The sequence below is a fragment of the Macrotis lagotis genome, chromosome 6, assembly GCF_037893015.1.
Source record: "Macrotis lagotis isolate mMagLag1 chromosome 6, bilby.v1.9.chrom.fasta, whole genome shotgun sequence".
Lineage (NCBI taxonomy): Eukaryota > Metazoa > Chordata > Mammalia > Peramelemorphia > Peramelidae > Macrotis > Macrotis lagotis.
This window is the reverse complement of record NC_133663.1, coordinates 115822251-115844708: the sequence shown is the minus strand read 5'-3', so window position 1 is coordinate 115844708 and position 22458 is coordinate 115822251. Positions and strand designations below refer to the sequence as shown.

At 31.9% G+C, this 22458-nt stretch overlaps 1 protein-coding gene across 5 annotated transcripts in view; it reads left to right on the top strand.

The window, feature by feature from the left end:
- The window catches only part of PCDH9 (protocadherin 9), a 1046490-nt gene that overhangs the window by 672337 nt on the left and 351695 nt on the right, over nucleotides 1–22458 (top strand). For 4 of the 5 annotated variants that reach the window (XM_074191791.1, XM_074191790.1, XM_074191788.1 and 1 more), the window contains one exon: nucleotides 5008–5209. In XM_074191791.1, coding sequence (XP_074047892.1) covers nucleotides 5008–5209 — 202 coding nt within the window. The remainder of the gene's footprint in view (nucleotides 1–5007; nucleotides 5210–22458) is intronic. The other variant, XM_074191792.1, reaches the window with a different exon arrangement.

The window sequence follows — 22458 nt, the reverse complement described above, 5'->3', positions numbered from 1 at the left end:
TCAAAACATTTCCTGTTAAGTCAAAAAAATTTAAATTAAGATAAATGTATTAGAATATTGGGTTTAACAAGAAAAATATATTTTTGTAGTATTTAGACATATATTTGCTATCTGTAATATATATACATGTTTGAACTATACATTTATTATTATATACATATATTGAATAAAACTGTTTAATTGTGGTAGTATTCAAGATGAGAAATTAGAAAAGTATGGCCATATGTAGGACTGATGATTAACTGTTCATCTACACTCCCTTTGTAAATGTTTTTTTGGTATCACAATAGATTCAAAATCCATATGAAAATTTCACTTTAAAAATGTTTGTAATGACCACTGGCATCAGAAATTGTTTTAAGAAGCCCTGTGTGTGACTATGTGTGTATTTGTATGTTCACCATTCACCTGGAACTTCTTAGGTTGACAGGTCAGATAAAAAGGATATTTTAAGCTTTTTTTTTAAAGTCAGAACCTATTTTTCTGTTTTTCCCCCCATGGGGAAAATGGATTGGAGAGGAAGCAGGTTTATGAAAACAAGCATAAAAAAACTGCCTGGGCTTTGGAAAACTGGAAGGATGCTATTAATAGCTTTCAACATCCTAATTCTATTAGGCAGGGTTGAACTACTTCCACAAAACAGTCTAGGCATATTTCCATGATACCAGACAATAAGGAAAAATTTCCTGGGTCAATAGGTCAATGATGTTTTCTCTTCATTCCCTTAAAAATTACAATATAGGTTACCCTGATGACCAGATATTAAGTTTAATTTTGGGATAATCCACAATTATGTATTTCCTTTTAGAGTATTCCTCCAATACATTTTTTTTGGATAATCCACCAAGTACCTCCATGCATGAGGATGTAAAGAATAGAGAGGTCAATTCAATTAAATTTAGTTTCTAGAGAAGATCTTTCTGAATTTACTTTTTTTTATTATGGCATAGAAAGAATTTGGAGGACAGAAAGAAACATTCTGTTTATTTTCCAAAATGTTGACTTACCCAAAAGACTAATATGTGAATATAAAGGCAAAAATTCATTAGAAGCTAGTTCTTTTTGGTCTCCATACCTCAAGGAGAGCTTTTTTTTATCATGTCTACTCCCTAGATCCTCTTTTCAGATCTTTCTGTGAATTTTCAATTTCAATTTAATCTTATCTTTTGTTTAAACCACTTTTATGTTTCTGACATTACCTTACTAATATTATTTGCTATTATTATATTTATAGAATAAAATATTGACTAGCACTATTTCCTTTACAACTTTTTACATAATATTTTATGTTTCAATTGTACCAATAGTAATGGTCAACCAAATAACAAACATTTATTAAGCATCAAGTATGTGCCAGTGACTATGCTAGGGAGTAGGCAAACAAATATAATTTATCTTAAAAAATATAGTAATTAATTCTAGGAAATTTCCTTCTACAATGTATCAAATGTAAGAGAAGATTACTTTTTTCCTCCACTCTTCTTTTTCCTTTCTTGATTTTTTTTGGCCTTAATAATCCACCTCAATTCATTCCCCTAGGATATAGAATAAAAAAGTGTATGACATTCTCCACAAGAACTTCTCTACAGATCACCTCTTTTTATCTTAGACCAATTGGTTGGTGACCACCGCTGATTCCCCCTCCCCCCTACCCCTTTTCTTTCCCCAAGTAAATGACAAAATTATGCCCAAGAGGCAGATATGACATTTTCTGAAAAATGTGAATTAGACTGCTTATATATTTTCTCCCTTAGCTCTTCTTTCATATTGCCTAGCACCTTGAAGCACAAAAAGTTGTAAAATAAATGTGATATAGTCAGAACTTTCTGACTATTCAATAATCCAAGACCACAGAGTGAAATTTAATGTCTATCACTAAGGATGATGGCTGATGCACAATACTGTCAATTAAGACACAATTGCTAGAGTCAAAACCCATTTATAGAACATTAAAAAGCAACCCACTATTCAAGAGTTTGATATACTTTATCAGTGTAACATATCTAATACCTAAAGTTGCCTTAAATCTATTTCTTACTCTGCACTTTTTCTTCTTCTTATAAATTGTGCAAAAAAATCCCCAAACCCTGCAACAGTTTATGATATACAGTATAATTAAATGCATTTGAAAATATTGTATGTCATTTAATATATTTTTCTCTAACCCCAACACAGACATTTATTTCTATATGTTGAATGATCTCAAAGTAAGGCTCTTTATTCTTTGACTATATTCTGGGAAATTAAACTCTGTCAGAGAGTGCATATAAAGAATTTTTAGTATTTCATAAACTGAGACATACAGGAGAAAAAGAACACAAATTCAAGTCCTTAAGAAACTAAATTAGGACCAAAGAAACTAGTATAGGGAATAGTAAATGATAACATTCAAATAACTAAAGTACTGATGCCTTTTTTAGATATATCAAACTTGTTACTTTAAATATAAGAATAGTGAATTTTGAAAAGTAGTTACTGCCTTGCAAACTATGAATTTAAAGTGGTAGATACCAAATCAACCTTTTAAAATCCAGTTAATACCTCCGTAAAGATATCTCTTCTGAGTTCAGTAATGATTTAAGATAGAATAGGAGAAAATATTAGGGGTGGCTAGGTGGCATAGTGTGGATAAAGCACCGGCCCTGGAGTCAGGAGTACCTGGGTTCAAATCCGGTCTCAGACACTTAATTACCTAGCTGTGTGGCCTTGGGCAAGCCACTTAACCCCGTTTGCCTTGCAAAAACCTAAAAATACAAACAAAAAAAAAAAAGAAAATATTGATTCTGTTTTACTCTCTGTGTTGCATAGGTTATTAGGAGAAAACGGTAGTTTTAGGTTCTTACTTACAGAGGGGATATCCTGAAGGTTTAACTTTCAACACTCCAAATTCATATTTGGGAAAGAACTTACCCCCTGATTGGTCCTGGAATCTTAACATACCTGTACATTTTGGAAAGTCAGATTATATCTTGAGATACTATAAATATCAGTTAGATTATTTTTTTATTGTCAATTGAAATTAAGGATCTAAATTAAATTAAAATTTGTACCATTCCTAGGAAAAAGTGTACTTATTGACAATGAAGCTGAATTCATAAGGTCTTTCTTGGTCCATTTGAGTTATTTTTCCTTAGTTTGCTTTTGTTTATATATATCCTTTTTAGAAGGTTGGTTATAAACTGATTGTTTATCTTGCCTTCCTGCTGACCTGGGTTTAAACAAACAACAACACAAAAGACTTCTTCAGTGATATTATTTAGAATATTTGAACTAGTGCTATCCCAAACATTACACATGTACTCCTGTGTACAGTTCCTTAAAAAGACATTTCTTTTATATGAATTAATTTTGAGCTCTAGCTTATGAGAGCTGAGAGAGGCAGATACCTTCTTGTACAAATAAAGTTCTTGACAATATTAACTTTCTAATTCTACTTTTACAAATTTGTCCCAAATGAAAACTCCCTGGAAGAATGAATTTAATTTCCATATATAAATCAATAGGAACAGTGCCCAATTAGTGCCATTTATGATTGTAGTACGTGTGATGTGGACACCAGTTCATTAGGAAATGAACTGAGACTATCATCTCATTTCACATGGGTCACTGAACAGTAATCAAATGGCACCAGCTTTCACTTATTGCTACTTTGAATTGAATTTGAACTATTGCCCCATGAGAAAGACTATTCTATTTCCAATTTAGGAAAAAAAAGAATTCTAGAATATGAGCATTTAAAGACTTTAGAATATTGGCTTGTACATTATTTTTCTTTAAAAAGTAAAAACAAAGCCCCACACAATCTATAAAATGTCTTCAAAGAAATTTAAGAATAGGATGAAGTATAAGTAGAATTACTTTCTTTTTTTTTGAAACTAGTTCATATTTCTGTCAAGAAGGTGGTCACATAAAAAAAGTCCATTTGACTGTTATCTAGAGTGAGAATTGTAGATATATTTCTCTAAAGACTAAGTTGACTGTTTATGTGATCACATCTGGCAGTATTACCATGGTGTTAATCTAGAAGGAAAGTAAACTTAAACTTAACTGAAATCCATGCAAAATGTCTGTAAGATATATATTTCTGCAGTATATTTGTCCAGTAAGTACTAGTTGTAATGGTGATATAACAAGAAATTCATCTAAATCAACAATAAAATATTTAATTATTTTTGTGATTTTGTAATTGGAAACTCAGGTAAAGGAAGTCCATCAACAAAGCAAGTAGGCATTTTCTCTCTATATCACTGAATTACCTTGAGCATGGAGAAGTCATCCAGCATAACCCAGCCATTATATCAATTGCTGGGCTTGAACCCTTGAACCAAGTTCTGTCTGTTGTTTCTTGCCATGATACTATAATGAATACAGCATTTCAATGATGTTAAAAATAAATAAAATTTTTTTTATAAAATGAATGAAAATTTTATATTATGATCTGAATACATATATAAGTGTATGTATATATATACACATATATATGCATATATATATATATATATATATATATATATATATATATATATACTGTCCCTTGTCTAGCATTGAAAATCTCTACATCATAATGACTACCTTAGGAGCATAATTCAATCACATTATGTTATCACTGATGCAAGAAAATTAAAATTGATATTATCTTAAAAATCCCCAGTGCTGCCATTCTGGATTGTTTCTTTACTTTTCTTATCACATTTTCCAAAGTCTTAAAGTAATATTCCATGATCTTAAAATGGAGTTAATTGGGAATTTTTTTCTGATACCTTGCCTTGCTTATATAATGCATAATAGCACAGTTAAAATTTTATTCTATTAAAGTTAACATATGAAAAACAATGTTGCTTCTAATTTCTATTTCAAAAGAGAAGTTTGTAATTTCTTTCAATTTCAAAACCAAGATTTTCAAAATCTTAGGATGCAGTTAAACTTTTTTAAAAGCCAACAAAATCTATGCAATGTTATTGAAGTAGGAAGAGCATTAATCAGTATGTCCTGTGCTCTTCTTTGTAGTCTCAGCGCCGTGTTACGTTTCACCTCCCTGATGGTTCCCAAGAAAGCTGCAGTGACAGTGGTCTAGGAGACCATGAGCCTGTGGGTAGTGGAACCCTGATCTCACACCCTCTTCCTCTGGTTCAGCCACAGGACGAATTCTATGACCAGGCGTCACCGGACAAGAGGACTGAAGCTGATGGCAATTCTGACCCCAATTCTGGTGAGTTGACCTTTAAAAACTCAATTATGGTATTCTGTTGTTTTTTCCCACCATCTGAGTGCTAAATGATTAAAATTATAGAACTTGAGGGTGAATGTTTCATCTAATACTAGGGTATATTTTGCAACAATCTAAGCCTGGTCAGTCTGGAATTTTAGATTTCAATGTTGATTGCTCAAATCTGAAGGTCTGCTAAAAATGTATCTGGTTTTGGTAAGAAAATTAAGAAAAGAAAACATTTGATAAGGAATTGATTTTCCTATACCATATCCATAAGTGCATAGGTGACGTGACCTTCTTTGGTTGTCCAAATAAGAGTCAAAAACCAGCTATTTTACTCTTCAATGGAGACTATGATATAAGTGAAAATAGTTATCCACATAAATGTCTAGGAACCTAAAGATTTTTGCTTTCCATGCCTTGTATTTCATTATTTGACTTATTTGTTGCTTTACCTGTCTCTCTTCATATATAGAAAGATAGCTATAGATACAAACATACATATAGATAATTATTCATCTTTACAATAATAACCGCCTTCTCTGATGATGTAATGCACATAATTCTATTAGGGCAGTCATAGAATTTAAGCCCAAGGCTCTCTATGTTACCATTTTTCTGACACCAGAATTGTCAAAAAATTTCAAGACTGGGAACATCAGAATATCAAGGTAAAGTGTATTTAAACAGGAACTTTCGGGAGCATGAGAACAATTATTATGTTAACTAATAATATTGGAGATGTAAAATATGCAATCAGAAATCAGTACTGTTCCTTAGATTATATTACTTAGAAGAATGAAGACAACTACATTTCTATATCCATCAATGGACTGTCAGTCATCTGCTTTATAAGTCATCTGGACTAATTGAAAAATATTTGAGTGATGAAAAATACATTAGTAAAATTATACCCATGCATTCCTTTAATATGCCCGAGACTTTTTAAGAGTTAAGACATATTTTCCACTACCAAAAAGAATGGAAGGATTTGTCTGTTCATTCCATCAAGAAAGAGCTTATTGTTATATGAATTTTGTAAAAAGGCAGAGCTTGAGTTTGAGATTCTCAAAGATCATTTAACTGTTTTATGGAGGATTTTGATTTATAGAATAATAAGCATATGTGCCTTTGAAAACATTAAATTCTAAATTCTTGGTAAATCTGTGATATATGCAAGCTATAACAATGGCTAATAGGGCATAAAATACTAATTTCCTATGTGAATCATCATAGTAGATTGAATTAGATGTGCATAATTCATTTTTTTCCTCCAGATAACTTCAAAAGTCAACACAATTTTATTTATTTGTTAATTAATGCAAAAATTTACCTGGCGATAGAAGTATTTCATTCATTGAGTTTGCTTTCATGAAATAAAGGAACATTCTGTAAGATGTTATTTTTTAGAATTTTAATAACTTAATCGGGGACCTTGTATAATGGTTAAATAACAGTAATTGAATCAATATGATACTTGGAAATTTTTTGTTTTAAATAGGGGTTTACTGTCACCTCCCTCCTTTTCTCCCTACTGCCCTTCCTCCTTCCTTCCTTCCTTCCTTCCTTCCTTCCTTCCTTCTTTCCTCTCTCTGCTTCTAGTTAATTTTCTTTTTTATTTGTATCAATGATTAGTTCTTTTAAACATTCTTTTCTTTTTATAATTATAAGTTCCAAATTATCTCCCTCCCACCTGCCTATCCTCCACCCACTGAGAAGGAAAGCAATATGGTATCAGCTATACATGTGGAAATCATGCAAAATATATTTTCATATTAGTTATATTGAAAAATTCAATAAAAATAAGGAAAATGAGAAAATTAAATTTCTATTTCCACTGAGTTCCTCTGGAATGGATAGCATTTTTTCCTTCCCAAGTCCTTTGGAATTATTTGGATCATTTTTTTAAAATCAGAATAGTTAAATCTTTCACTTATTCATCATTACAATAGTCTTGCTATGTTTTTCCCCCTAAAACTACCTCTCTGGTCATTACTTTTAGCACAATGATAATTCATCACAATCACATGCCACAACTTGTCCAGCCATTCCCCTACTGATTACAAGTCCTTGATTTCTAATTCTAAGAGCTATAATAAATATAGGACCTTTTGTCTCTCTTATTTTGATCTCTTTATTGTACTAGTCATCTTATTACTGGGTCAAAGAGTAGGCACAGTTTGATTGCCCTTGGACATAGTTTGGCAATATTCTCTAGAATGATCAGAACAGTTCATAACTGTCTCAAAAATGCATTGCTATACCTTTTTTTCCCCTTCAGCATTTGTTATTTCTGATAGGTATGAGATGGTATTTCAGAGCTGTTTTAATTTACATTTCTCTATTTAAAAGTGATTTAAAACATTTTTATGACTATACATAACTTTGATTTCTTTTTCTAAAAATTGTCTGATAATATTTTTTATCATTTATCAAATGAGGAATGGCTCTTATGATTATAAATTTGACTTAGTTCGCTATATATTTGAGAAATGAGGTCTTTATTAGAAAAATGCTGTAAAATTTTGCCTTCTACTTCATTATCTATGGTACTTTTTAGCATTATATAATTTTCCTGATTGTTTTTAAATTAGACCTATTTTTGGTTTGGTTTTGTTTTGAGATCATGACTGCTAACTTCTTACAGTTATATGTACCACCTTCCCAAATAGAAATATAAACAATTTAACTTTATTGAGTCTCTTACAATTACTCTTTCATGTATACCTTTTTGTACTTCTCTTGAATCTTATGTTTAAATGCCAAATTTTCCATTCAACTCTGGTTTTATCAGGAATGCCTTAAAGTCTTCTAATTCATTAATTATCTATTTTTTTTCTGAAGGATTATGTTTAGTTTTGCTAGATATATTATTTTAGTTGAAATCCTAGCTCCTTTACCTTCCATAAAATCATTCCAAGCTTTGCTCCTTTAAGGTAGAAGTGTCTAAATCTTGTATTATGCCAACTCTGACTTCATGAAATTTGAAGTGTTTCTTTCTGGCTGATGATTGTGTTTTCTTTTTTGATCTGGGAACTCTGTAATTTGGCTATAATATCTCTTAAGGGTTAAAATTTTGTGATCTCTTTCAGTAGGTAATTGAAGGATACTTTCAATTTCTATAAGGTACTTTTCCTTGATAATTTCTTAAAATCATATATCTATACTCTTTTTGAATCATGACTTAGGTTGTACATTCTTAAATTATCTCTCCTCAATCTATTTTACAGGTCTTGTTTTTACTAATGAAATATTTTAAATTTTCTTTTTTAATTTTTTTCATTCTTTTTTATTTTGTTAATGGAGGCATCATTAACTTTTACTATCCCAATTTCTAATTTTTAATAAATTATTTTCTTCAATGAGCCTTTGTATCTCATTTTCCACATTCTGGGCTTTCATCCCATGATTCTAATGCCAGCTCCGTTTCTTTCTCTCACTGCTTAAATAAGTCTAATAAAGATCTGTCCTTAGAGTTCTTCTTTTCTCTCTTTATAGTTCTCTTCCTTTGTGATTTCATCTATTCTCATAGTTTCATTTATCACCTTAGCCAATGAGCAATTTTATCTCATATTTCTGACTCTAGTCCACACCTCTCCCGAATTTCAGTGGCATTTAAAACTGACTTCTTACCACCTATTGCATAACTATATATTCCATTATAACTACAAATGAACACATAAAAAATCTAGCAAAATTTTTTTCTAAACATATTCTTATTTTTTTTATTATTTATACATTTGACTCTACTAGTCTACCAATTACCCAAGATCAAAACTTAAGTCATATGGGGACAATTGTCTTTGTCCCTCTCTCACCCATATGTATTCAGTTGTCAAGTCTTTTCCATTAATTTCACTCCAACCCTAATATATGTAGAATTTACAGGATTATATCATAACTAAAGATTGTGTTATGTTTTCATTGACTCTAGCCTTAGGTCCTTCCTGGACTCTCTGCCTTTAATTTCTTCCTAATTTCAGCCTGAACTAAACATTAATGCCACAGGACCTTCTAATGATCATGTTACTCCCCTACTGAACAATATTCATTATTTCCTTATAGAATGAAACCCAAACTCCTAAGCCTAGTATTCAAAGTCATTTAGAATCTGGCTCCAGTTGATATTGTCTTGTGAATAGGTTTCTGGGCCTTGCCAGTGAGGCCTTGATCATATTGTGGCTAGGAGGAGTCCAGCATTATAATCCAAAAATTCTATTGTAGAGTCATGCAATCAACCAACTTGTATTTATTAAGCATCTTCCATGTTACATGGCTTAAACTAGAACTCAAGTATTGATCTCAATTTAATACAATCTGGGTTCAAGCCCAGCTTCTAACATTTACTGACTGTAATCCTGGGCCAATTACTTAACCTCATGATAAAGTATTTTTTTAGGTTTTTGCAAGGCAAATGGGGTTTAAGTGGCTTGCGCAAGGCCACACAGCTAAATAATTATTAAGTGTCTGAAGTAGGATTTGAACTCAGGTACTCCTGACTCCAGGGCCAGTGCTCCATCCACTGTGCCACCTAGATGCCCCAATGATAAATTATTTCTACAAAATTTCGGAGAAGGTCATAGAATTTCCTTCTCTGAGAGTGCCCTATACCAATGAAATCTCAGATCCAGTCACTATTCACATATGACTAATTTGGAGGATTATTTCTAGGAGCTGGATTATAAAGACTGAATTTAAATCATCTTCTCCCTGTTGGAGTTTATTCTATGGCTGGAGAATTGGAGGCCAAAATATTCACCTGTTAGAAGTACTATGAATGCAGAATCTTTAGAAATTTGGGTAATCAAGAATGCCTTCATTCTGTGGGTGATATTTCGGCAAAGTTTTGAAGGAACTGGAGATTCTGAGAAGCAAAGGTGAGGAAGAAATCTACATATTTGAGCATGTGGAAGTGTATAAAAGTGCAGAGATATGAGAAAGATATGTATGAGGAAAGATAAAAAAAGTTAATTTGGAGCAAAGATTCTGGGAATGAGAGTAATGGAAAGTAAGGATGGAAAGGTAAATCAAAGCAAGGTGATAAAGGGCTTTTTCTACAAAAGAAGGGATTTAATTTTAATTGTAGAATATAAGGGATCCCTGGAGTTTATTGAACTGAGTTTTATAATTAGACTTATGCTTTAGGAGTATCACTGTAACTATTTTGAAGACTAGATTATAGGGGGAAAATATATGATGGAGGGAAACCAATTAGAAACCTGTTACAGTACACTAAGGTGAAAGTCCTTAAACATGAGTGGTATAGAAAAGGGGAAAGGAATGGTATTGTGGAGGCAAATTTGATAAATTTGTAATTGATTGGGTGATAATGAGGAGCAAAGTTGGATGAAGTTGACTCTGAGATTGTAAGCCTGATTAATGAAAATGATGAAGGAGTCTTAATATGAATAAAGAAATTAGGACCTGGAATAGGTTTTAGGAGAAAGCTAATGAGTTCCATTTTTGAACATATTGAATTAGAGATACCATTGGGAAATCCAGTTAGAAATGTCCAAAGCCAGTAGGTATTATAGAACTGGCATTCTCTGAGAAAGACACCACCAGGCTTTGATATAGAGACTGTAAAATCTTTGAAACCAAGAGCTCTTGTTCACTTTTTGTATTTCCTGTGTTTTACACTTGAATTTTAATAATTGCTTGTTGAATTGCCTCACATCATTGCTTTTAGGATGCATATTCTCTTTAATTCTCTGAATTGGATGGCTGCTCCTGATCTCTTAAATTCAGGTTGTGCTTCAGACTTCCCTGCCCTTGCTCACAGCATCTTCCATATCCCAGGTGAACTCTCTCTCTCTCACTACTCCCACTTTGCCTTTTGAAATACTTCTTGAAGTTCAGCTTGAGTGCATCTTCCCCAGGAGATTTTTTCCGATCTCCCTAGCCAGAAAGAAGAATTCATCTTTGGTTCTTTTTGGATCTTTAGCTTAGCCTCTTCTATGAATTTATCACATTTTAATTTATATTATAGGCAGTCATGTCTATTTTATCCTCTTCTTGATTGTACTCTTCTCAAGAATAAGGGACATGGGATCTATTTCTTTGCATCCTCAAGTAATATATAGTATCTAGAATATAATAGCCATTCAATAAATATTCTTTCATTAAAAAGGATCATTGAATGAATGTATTTTATGATTATTTTTATATACAGGAACAATTTTGTGATAGTTATTTCTCACTAGCATAGTAATTATTATTGCTAATGTTAATAACTATTCTCAACCACAATTTGGTCATTATATTAATTGATTGTTGAATTTGGGTATTGAAGATCACAAATAAAAATAACAAATTATTTGATGTTAAAAATATGAGCTAATTAACAACTTGTAAGGAAACCATTGATACAATTTTTAAATTTAAGTCTCTTCATTGGTCTTAATCTAGGAGAGAGATTTGTGAGTTAGAATTACATGCTAAATGAAAAGTTTTACTGGGGGAGAAAAATCCCTGCCACTAATTAAGCTAGCTCAGGAAGACTGAAGTAAAAGAGAAAAAAATTTTTAAAAAATGTTTTTCCTAGTTAACATTGTTCCTCTTGGGGGGGGGGGGTGTGAGAGAAAGGTAAACCTGAAGACAAAAGAGAAAAGTAAGTACGTTAAAATCTCAACATCAGACAAGTCCAAGATTAATTTAGAGATCTCTTGTACTCCTATCCTCAGACCCTTGAGCTATTTCATCAGTTTTAACTTATAGGGAAAAAAATAATTACTACACATACTAAAGGAGTTAGACTGTTGTTTGCACAGTATTGCAATAAATAGTTTTTCTTACATACTGCTTTGTCATTTTAAAGGCAGTAGTTTCTCTAATTATGTACATTCAAAGGAGATTGTCAAGAGGTTTCATATTGGTACCTGTTGTGTTCATTCTCCCCCTGGGATTGTCCTGGACCCTCATGGGTGATCATATCATAGTAGAGCTTAGATTACCGAATCTGTAGCTCCCCAAAGTATTGTCTATGTGAAAGACAACTACAAATACATCCAATCCTATAGTTATTGGAGATTTTGGAAAAAAAATCCAAAGATGACAAGTGGAAACAGATAATTGATATTTTTCCTCAAGTTAATTTATTTCATTTCTGGCAAGAGTTCTTTAATGAGTTTGTTATATATCAAAAACCGCATTAAAGGGCCCTTTCCCTAGTCCCTCAAATCCACATAGACCATTAATTACCAGAAAGGAAAGAACAACATTGTGTCTGTCATAGAGCAGAGAGTTAATAAATGTTTGTTGAAAAGAATTGAATTGAACATTTTTAGAACACTTTACTTTTTAAACACGCATGTTTGCTTTGAGACCTTGAAGAGTATTATTACATCAATATACCATGAAACTTGAAAGGGAAAGTAGGAAATTATGGTAGAGTTTAAACAGATTAACATAATTTTATTTTGAATTTTAAAGGTATCTGATATAGTGTATATTAAAAAAGGAATATCCATAAAAATTTGTGGAAACACTCACACCTATATCCCTTATTACAAGCAAAATTTTCAAATAGTTATCACTTATTTTCTTTTATCTTACTTTTAATACTCATTGCTATCAGGTGTAAACTCCAGAATATCAGTGTATCAAAGACTAGTAAAACAAATGATTCATAAGAGGCTTAGTAAATGCATGTATTTAGATACACACTTCCAAACATGCTTTTTTGGTTCATTTAAATTAATTTATTATAAAAACTAATTTAAACAAAAACTATTTTATTGCTTTAAACCAAAAGAGATGGGTGAGATATATTTTAACTTAATTTTTTAAAAATAATAATGGTATCTGTCAAACAGGAATGTTTTCTTGCTAGTTTTGGTATATATTTAATTAGTTTCAAATAAATTCTGATTCATGGAGCATTTGCTTTGAGTGTTTTCCATTGGGAAACACAGTATGTTTAAAGGATTTAAATACTATGCTTTTAACTTTGAGGTAGTTCAATATGTTGGAAAAACATGCCTCCTAGTGTAAAACAGCAGTAATGTATATTTTTATGGGTTTACTCATTAAAATTGCATATCATAGGTGCAACCTGCAAATGTGATTTATTCATCTCCAGGAAAATAGAAGGAAAGTCTACAAACTTAGCAGATTTGTATCTATTGTTATTTCAGTAGAAAAAAAAACAAAGAGAAATAATAGCATTTATACTCTTCAATGAAAAAATCCAAATAGCTTGATGATTTCAATCATTACTTAGAAATAGGAGACAAATAGAATTTCTTAAGAGAGACTCACAATCACTATGAGTTAGGAAGGTCACTTCTTGACATTACCATTAAAATGTATTTATAATTTCACAGGTGCAAAAAATGGGGTTGTATATTAAGAAGACCTACAAATTCACATAAGAAAAATTAAATTATTGGCTAGAATTCCACAAATAAATTATTAATGCAATTTTGGTCCACCTACAATTTCTACCATCTTAAAATTATTTAGACACATATATGAACCCCCACATGTTAATAACCCTAATCTATTAGCACTTTAGTAAAATGATGTCAAGGGAATTAAATCATAATGTAATTGAAGTAATAAAAAGGAATATTTCTGTGGCAGTGCTTTAATTATGATTAAAATTCAGAGTACTGGCAAAGCTGTCTCATATTACATTTGATCTTATGACAGGGTCCCTTTTGGAGAAGTTAATCCTTTCTTGCAAAAAGATTTGGTTCATAGCATCTCTGTCACCAAGCCCATTAAGTAATGGTTCTTTAACCTTGCAGGCTAGTTTGACCACATAATTCTTCATTCTTTTTCCACAAAACCTTTAATTTCTATTTTGTAATACTAAACTTGTACTGACTTCTAAGTTAGAAATACCCTTATCAAGGCTTCTCCTCTTTGTCCTACCTCTACCCCAACCCTAGAGGGAGCTAGGTGATGCAGTGGATAGTACACCAGCTTTGGAGTTAAGAGGATCTGAGTTCAAATGTGTCCTCAGAAACTCGATTCTTGCTAGCAGTGTGACCTTGGGCAAGTCACTTAACCATGATTGTCCCCCTCCAGGGCCATCTCAGTCATCCTGATTCATATCTGGCTACTGGATCAAGATGGCTCCGGAGGAAAAAAAATGAGGCTCTTGACTTAGCATAACACCCCCTCACTCAAATCCAATCACTTAATGTCATGGCATCACCTCCCTGATATCATGATTTTCTTCAAGAATGAAGAACAAACATCATCACTTTCATTCCAACCAACATAAGTAGCATACGTGATTTTTATATAGGGGTACTTCAATGAATGCATTAGATTTCAAATACTTTTATTTCAAGATCCCACCTCAAGTAAAATATGTTGTATTTCCACACAAAGTCTTTCAACCTATAGGGAAGAGAGGAAATGTTATTTATTACAATATTCATTATACTCCTTTATGTCCATAACATACAGATTTATAGTATATATGTTTGGTATATACCAAACATGGTATATGTATTCTGGCAAATTTGATGGAATGTCCCCTCCTTATTTTTTGACCAGGAGAACTATAGGGAAAAAAGTTAAACTAGAAATTAAGTCAACCAGAATCCATTAAACAGATGTTAACTGTTGAATTCAATCAGAATGTAGCATTTATGTCTCTACGTGTAAAGTGAAATGGATAATTAAGATTAATTATTTGAATAATGACTCCTCTTTAACATCCAATTCCATTTTTATTCATATCAGATATTTCAGAAGAAATGCATTATTTGGTTTTTTTAATCCTAAATTATCCAGATAAGTGAATCATTTTTTTCTACCTTCCTTCTGATACTTTCTTATAGAGAGCAATGTCATTAAGAAAATTACTAATTTTGGGAATGAAGAACATTAGAGTAAAATAAGGGACATTTCTATGACTTTTTTTTAGAATTGAACAAAAAGTATATACATAAATTTCAATACTAAATATGCTTTGATTCATTTGGATGAAAAGCCAAACCTTCATGAGACACCTTAAAGCTTCCAAAAGAAAACCACAGAGTGTGACAGACAACTTGTACTTTATAGATGTGTACCTTAACATCATTTAATGATTTCTGTGTATCCATGTGCTTACAGCAAACATTCTTCTTGTCATTCAAAAAGCTTAGTTAGTCATAGCAATCAAATATAAGGAGAGATATTACATATTTGACCATTAAATCCCCTTTATCACTTCATCAAAATTAAAATGACATAAAAGCATTTTTAGCTTAAATATGGGGGCAAATATGTAATCATAGTCCCTCTAAAAAGTAGGCAGTGATTTTATTGATTTTCTTCTCTTGTGTTCTGGCATAAGGTTATTTCTTCATACCTGAACACATGAATGAAAAGTATTATGTTTGAATTAAAATTAAAATTTCAAATAATTCACTCATTAAGAAAAGATGAAACACAAAGAAATCAGTTCTAAAGTTAATGTCACTGAATGTACTTAAAAATTTTATATCAGATCTTGTACATGAATCAAATCTACAAGTTATGGGGTACAGTAAGGGGTCTGGAGTTGGCAAGAAGCATTGCGGTGAAGTAAAAATATGTCTAGGTTCGGAGGTAAGGATCATTTTGAAATTGTTTCTTCTAATATTCTGTAGGATAGGAAGTGTAAACCTAGTTAGAATTATTTTTAAAATAAGAAAACATTTTCAGTGAGAGCCTAAAATGCATACTTTTTCACAAAAAATACAAGCATTTTAGTATATGTACTTAGGGAAATATATATTTTATCTGGTCAAAGACTATTCTCGAAATTTTTTTACAGATTTTCAGATTTACTGCACATATTTTGAGAATCTGCTGAATGGCCTTTGGATAAATGAATGCCCGAGTGTCTCAATGAAAGTATAAGCAAAATGATACACAGACAGATAAAAATTTATGCTCACTATAAATGCTCAATATTGAATTGAAACTTTTAAATATTCCCAAACTGTCATCTATTCAAAAGAATCTGTCACAATTTGTTTAGAAGATATCTATATTCGAAACCAGGTTTCATGTCTAGCATAAAAGAGAACAAAACTCTATTATACATTTTAGCATTTCATCACATTCAAATTTCCCCCACCAAAAGCAAAATTTATAATAATTCTGATTGTGAAAACTGGCTTTCTTTTTCTTTCTTTTTTGTCTTCTTGAGTAAGGTCAAATATTTAACTTAAAAGAAATAACTATAGAAAACAAAATCACAAAAGCGGTCAGCACTAAGTTAATCTGATAAGTTTTGCATTCAATAAACTCTAGAATCACAGCTCAGAATTTATATTTCCCCTTAAGAATTAGTGACTATTTCCTTCCTTCCTTCCTTCCTTCCTCCCTCCCTTTCACTATTTTACATAATTTGAATAAAGAAAAAGAAGTCTCCTAACTAGTCATAGCATAAGAATTTCAAATTTGTATGGTTATATTTCTGCTTTCTGTGATTCAAATTTTCTTGACTTTTTTATGTCCCTAGCTTAGAATTCATATTCTTTGTGATCACCCACTATGCAATAAAGTATAACATTTGATTATACTTGACAATGTCCTTGAAATTCACTTGGAAAATATTGGTAGAACAAACTAATTAGCATCTTTCTGGTAGAATACAGAAAAGAAAGAGTTCTTATGAGGTTATCCAATTCATACCTCTGTTTCCAGGTAGGGTTGTGTTATATAAAGAACACTAGATATCTCACTAATACATTGACAGATACTTTTCTCTGCCTTTCACAATAAAAGAAGCTGATTTTGATTTATAAAAATAATTCTTTAATACTTTTCTTCAGCTATTTTGAGGACTGCTACTACATCTTTATACTTGGGATGTATTTAGGTCATTTGGAACACTGCTAAAGAGTCTCTAGGTTTGAATTAGAGCAGAGTATTCTCAATAGATCCCATACTTCAGTAGTTTGGCAGAGCTGTCTTCCTTTAGGCTTCTGGATGAGGCTCAGTGTCTACCTATTTTCTTTGGTTCTTCCTTGGCACTATTAGTTTGGGGAATTTGAGGTTTTAGTGAAGTGAATATTTCTTTTATTCCGAGCATCTCATATAAAACACTGCCTATAAAACCAATCCTTATTTTTATGTCAGTGAAGTCAGAAAATATCCATGTGAACCTTCTTTATATGTAAAGTATTTTTCCATTCATTGTTCAAAAGGTAAAATCTCCCCTAAACCCACCACCTTAATAAATGTATGAGTTTTAGGCAGTAGTAAAATAAAAATAAATCTATGGTCTTTTGGAGCTTTAGAAATGAATTAGATCTGAGGATCTAAGAAATAGAAAATTGCTTTCTTAGATCCTTAGATCTAAGAAAAACTACATGCTAAGCATAATTCTGATTCATAAATATACAGTAAAAAATCCTTTCATATAGCAAATGTCTGAAGTGTTCACCTTTTAGATTAATAGTGTTATACTAGCCTTTTACCAAAAGAAAATTTTATGCTGTAGATAGTGTGATTTGAATTGTGTGTATCATTATAAAAATCAAATTGTGTAATAGTGTGTATCCCTTCCATATAATTTTATTTCTAAGCAGCAAGCTTCACTCATATTCATCTCTTTCCCTGCATTGCTCTTTTACTCCTTCCTTTCTTTCATACAGTTATGATCTGAGGATTTTATTGCTTTAATTTCTTGTTAAACAGGTTTAAACAAACTACTTATATAAATTAGTAAGATAAGGACACTAGAAGATGCTTTTTATTTGGTGACATAATTTTGGGACATTAATTGATACTAATATGAGTCAACCATCACCCACAACAGAGCAAAACATAGGAGATGGATATGTGATATCAGTCAGAATCTTTAGAAAACCCTTGGAAGCACAGTATTCATTATCTACCTGGGATCTTAACGCAGCTTTCTCTTCACTACTCTATATTGCCTTTATATTGTATATACTTGTTATCCCAAAAGGCTTAGAATAATATGTTACTTAAGTTTAAAATTTCATCTGCAAAATTTAAACCTGAGAGTTTAAACTACCTGTTCAAGCTTAACAGGAAAAGGTAAATTTGACCCTCAAGGTACTGAAGATTCCTGGTTAGTATTCTTTCAATATATATTTTAATAGCTTTTCTGTATCTCCAATTCTGAAGCCTTTTGTAATCACTAATTTAAAAGGTGAGGATTGAACGTTAATGAATGTCTGGTATGTCATAGTAAAAAAATTCAAAAGAACCACTCTCCACCCCCCCACATGAGCAAATATCTTCTATCCTTATAAATATTGAACTAAATTGGGGTGAGTTATTTAAGACAGAAGATAGCCAAACACTGAGGTTTTGTTAATAATTTTAGATGGTCATGGGAGGCTTGTAAAAACTTGAGACATTTTTAAAAAATTCATTCAGATCAAAACATAAGTATTGCAATTAAATAAGAATTATTTTGACAGCTCTTTTGCCTCTGTATTATATTAATCTCATAGGAAAGGGATAAAGAAAATTGTCTTGACTGTTATTATTATTGCAAACTAGTAGAAAACCATCCAGTAATATATTATTCTGAAACTGAGTCTGGGTTGGCAAATACAGCATAGCTATTAAGTAAAGAAGAAAGATAATACATATAGAGTTTTTAGGATCTTTCCTATGATATATTAGGGAAATGATAAAATTTTTAATATTCCAGTAACACATGGACACCAATACTTCTGTATAACAAGAGTTTTTATTATGTTTGTATCTGACATTTTAAAAATGTCTTTAAATTCCTTTTTTCTTCTATGATATAAACCTTTAGATAGTTTTTCTTACTCATTTAAAACATTGGTTATTCCAAAAGTATTCATCACCTGCCCATGTAGGAAAGAATGGTTCTAAGTGTCTTCCCAATCGGGATCACTATTGCCCAGAGAGCAAGATAAAGGCAAATATATTAAAATTAAAGCCCATTCCCTTTTTCATCATAATTAATTTGAGTGAGGAGGTGGTATCCTCTTATAAATTTCAGAAACATAATAATGTAAGTAAATTCCTAATCAGTGACTTCGATTTCCAGACAAGTGACAGCTATGCCCAGAGAGCCATTGAAAAGATTCCTATTAGATGTAAAAGGATGATTTTTAACTGATAGGATAATATGCAAAATAATTCAAAGATTTCAGGGTATATTTTCAAATCAGTGACAAAACAGTTAACTTCAATACCAGTCCTTCAGAGAATGCTTTGAATTCCTTTTTATTCCATTAAATATTTTAGATAGGCACCCTTCTTATCCTAAAACTTGCCTATCAAATAACTGCATTTAGGAATTGAGACTTGGGTCAAGTTTGTATGTGAAATACATACTCTGTGTGCTCTTAGATGCCTCAGTCTCTGAGATATAGAGTGTCTCTGTACTTTTATCCTCTGTAAAATGAGTATAATAATGCTTACTTTGTATATATCCAGAAGTTTTTGTAAGGAAAGTGTTTTGTTAATCTAAAACAGCCATGTAAAAGTTTGATTAATATTATTATTGTTGTGACTGTTAAAACAAAAAAATACCCAATAGTGTCCTTTTTATTATTAAACTCCAGGAAGCTTGTCAAACTCCCAGCAAATATAAAGTTCATGTTTCCAAAGTTGAAACATAAAAATGATTTCATCTATTTACAATCTTAAATGTGGAGTGAATAGTCTTATATAAGAATTGTGAGGCAATGACTTTAGCCTTATCCTCACTATTAAAATGATGCATGAAAAACCCGTTTGTTCTACTGATAGAACTGTTGAATAAATTATCAGGTGCCAATTCTGCAGAGTAGGCTGTCATATGGACACTTCATTTACCGTTTAGCTTAAGGCTAAATAGGACAAACAGCAGAAGCCAAGTTTACAATAACTTTGAAAAATGAATGAGGCAACATTATTAAACCGACTGTTCAATATTTGTAAGAGATTTTTTTGATAAAATTGTATTGTCTCATTGACAATACTCCTAGAGCCCAATAAATATTACAGAGTTTCTCTTTGATATTTTTCTTTTGGGGTCAGGTCAAAACTTAGATTGCTAATTGATTATTACTGTTCTGGAGTTTTCTATTCCAGGGGGAAAATACACTAATACATATGTAAAGTAAAGAAAGGTAGAAAATGGGAGAGGGTAGAATTGAGATTCTATCCTGCTGGATCAAGAAAAAGTGCACATGTAGAAGAGTTGCCTTTAAAAAACAAAAAGAAAGAACACTCCTTTAAGCGGTTAAGGAAAAAGGGGGAAGAGAGAGAGGTAGAGAAAGAGAGAGGGGTGAGGAGAGAGGGTCCAAGGGAGGGAAGACGGGGAGATGTTTTGAACTAAAGAGAAGAGAAGGAGTTCACATTTAATGCACTTTATTTTCTTTTTAATAAAGGAAGAGACAATTTTTCAGTTGAGAAAGTAGAGGGGAAAGTAGTAGATATGGAAGGCTTGAGAAAGGAAGAGAAGTTTTGGAATATCTTCTGAGGGAAGTGATCTAGGGAATCAATTAGAGAAGAAAAAAAGGATTGCCTTTCTGCATCATGATTGGATGACATGAATTTGTACTAGTATTCAGACAGTAGGATGATATAATTTTCTTCAACTTAGTTAGATGGCTACTGTATAAGGAGCAAAGGACCATCCTTGTCTAAGGTCTTCGGGTTTGAAGTTTAACTTCAAAAGATTAACAATGGTACAATGGGGTGAAGAATAGAGATAGTGTTAGTTGAAGCTAACTGTTGGATACAGTTGGACAGAAAAGAGTTTAGTAAGATCAGGATAGTGACCCAAGAAATAATGGCAAGATAGAGGAATGCCAAAGCTTATTAGAGAAGTGAATAGTTTTATGGATGAAATAGAGGACCACAGGACTTAAGGAGGTTATGGAAATGGGAAGTTAAGGAGTTTGAGAGAACGTGTACATGAATTAAAGTCCCTTGGTATTGGGGTAGGAATTGGACAGAATGAAAAGAAAATGGTAAACCAGATAATGATCTAATTTTTTTTTAAAATAGGATAATTATCTGGAAGTCAGTATACTACAACTGCCACTATATAAATTAGTTAGAAAATTTTGCTTTCATGCATTTCAAAAGAGAAAAGATTACTGAGTGAAGAACATAAAGGGAGAGTCTGGTAGTGACAATGGGGTAGAGGAATATTTGCTCAGGAATATTCTTATTTTCCCTAGAGAATCAGTGTGATTGCGGTGTAAGAAGTAGAGTTGAAGTTGGAGGGTATAGATGGTGATACAGTATCATTCTATAGGAGCCAAGTCTCTGTGAAAGTTAATAAACAGCAAACTGTGAGAAAAAAGGTCTAAATGGAAAGGAAATTTGTGGTGGAATGAGAATTCCAGAAGGCAGTGGAAAGGATAGACACATTTGAATTGAGACACAGATAGTTTGGATAGAGGGTGATGGGAATGAGAGAAGAAAGGAAGAAAACATTTTTCTCCTAACTAGTCACTCATGAATTGTTATAGTGATGGGAGAGAATCATAAAAAGTCATAGTGAAAATTTTGGGTGGGAGATAGGGAGATCGAGACTGTATAAGGAGAAAAATTTAGGTAGGGTAGAGTAGCTAAGTATATGTCAGAGGTACAATAGAAATCAGGTTTTGCAGGCTCCAGGCTCAGCATTCATCCAACACACCAAGCTGCTTATCAATAATAAAAGTTCTCAAATGCTTTGACCTGTATCTTAGGATGTCCTTTGAACAATTTCATTTCCTACATTTGAACATCTTTCTGTGGAACACATTTTCTGTTCTCTGTTTTGAAGCTTTCCAGGCTTGGACCTCCCTCAATTTAGAAAGGCATTTACCAGCTGATAATGAAAGAGACAATATATTGTGTGGAAAGTAGTCAAGTGATTCTAAAATAAAATCTATGGCTCTAATTTACTAATAAGACCGTAATTTATCTATAAAAGGAAAGATTGAACTAAATAATCTCTAAGGTTCCTTCTAACTCCAATAGTGTTTTGTAATGTAGGATTTTGAAAAAACCAAATCACTCTGTCAGATAGCACAGTTTGTTATTCCTCCCATTACCACTATTAAATTGCTTTTGGGACTACTGTTGGATTGAATGCTTTTGGAACTTCTTTGTAAATTCTCACAGATTTCTGAATGCTAGGCTTGAGAAATACAGTAATTTGCATTAGAAAGTAGAGATATATGATGTTGAATGAAAGACACTTTTACACTAGCCTAAAAAAAGAGAATATCATACATGAAAGGGAGAAAAAATATTTTCAATGAAGAGGGGCAATTAGTTTGACTTACTTGAAAATAACTATTCTTTCCACAAATAAT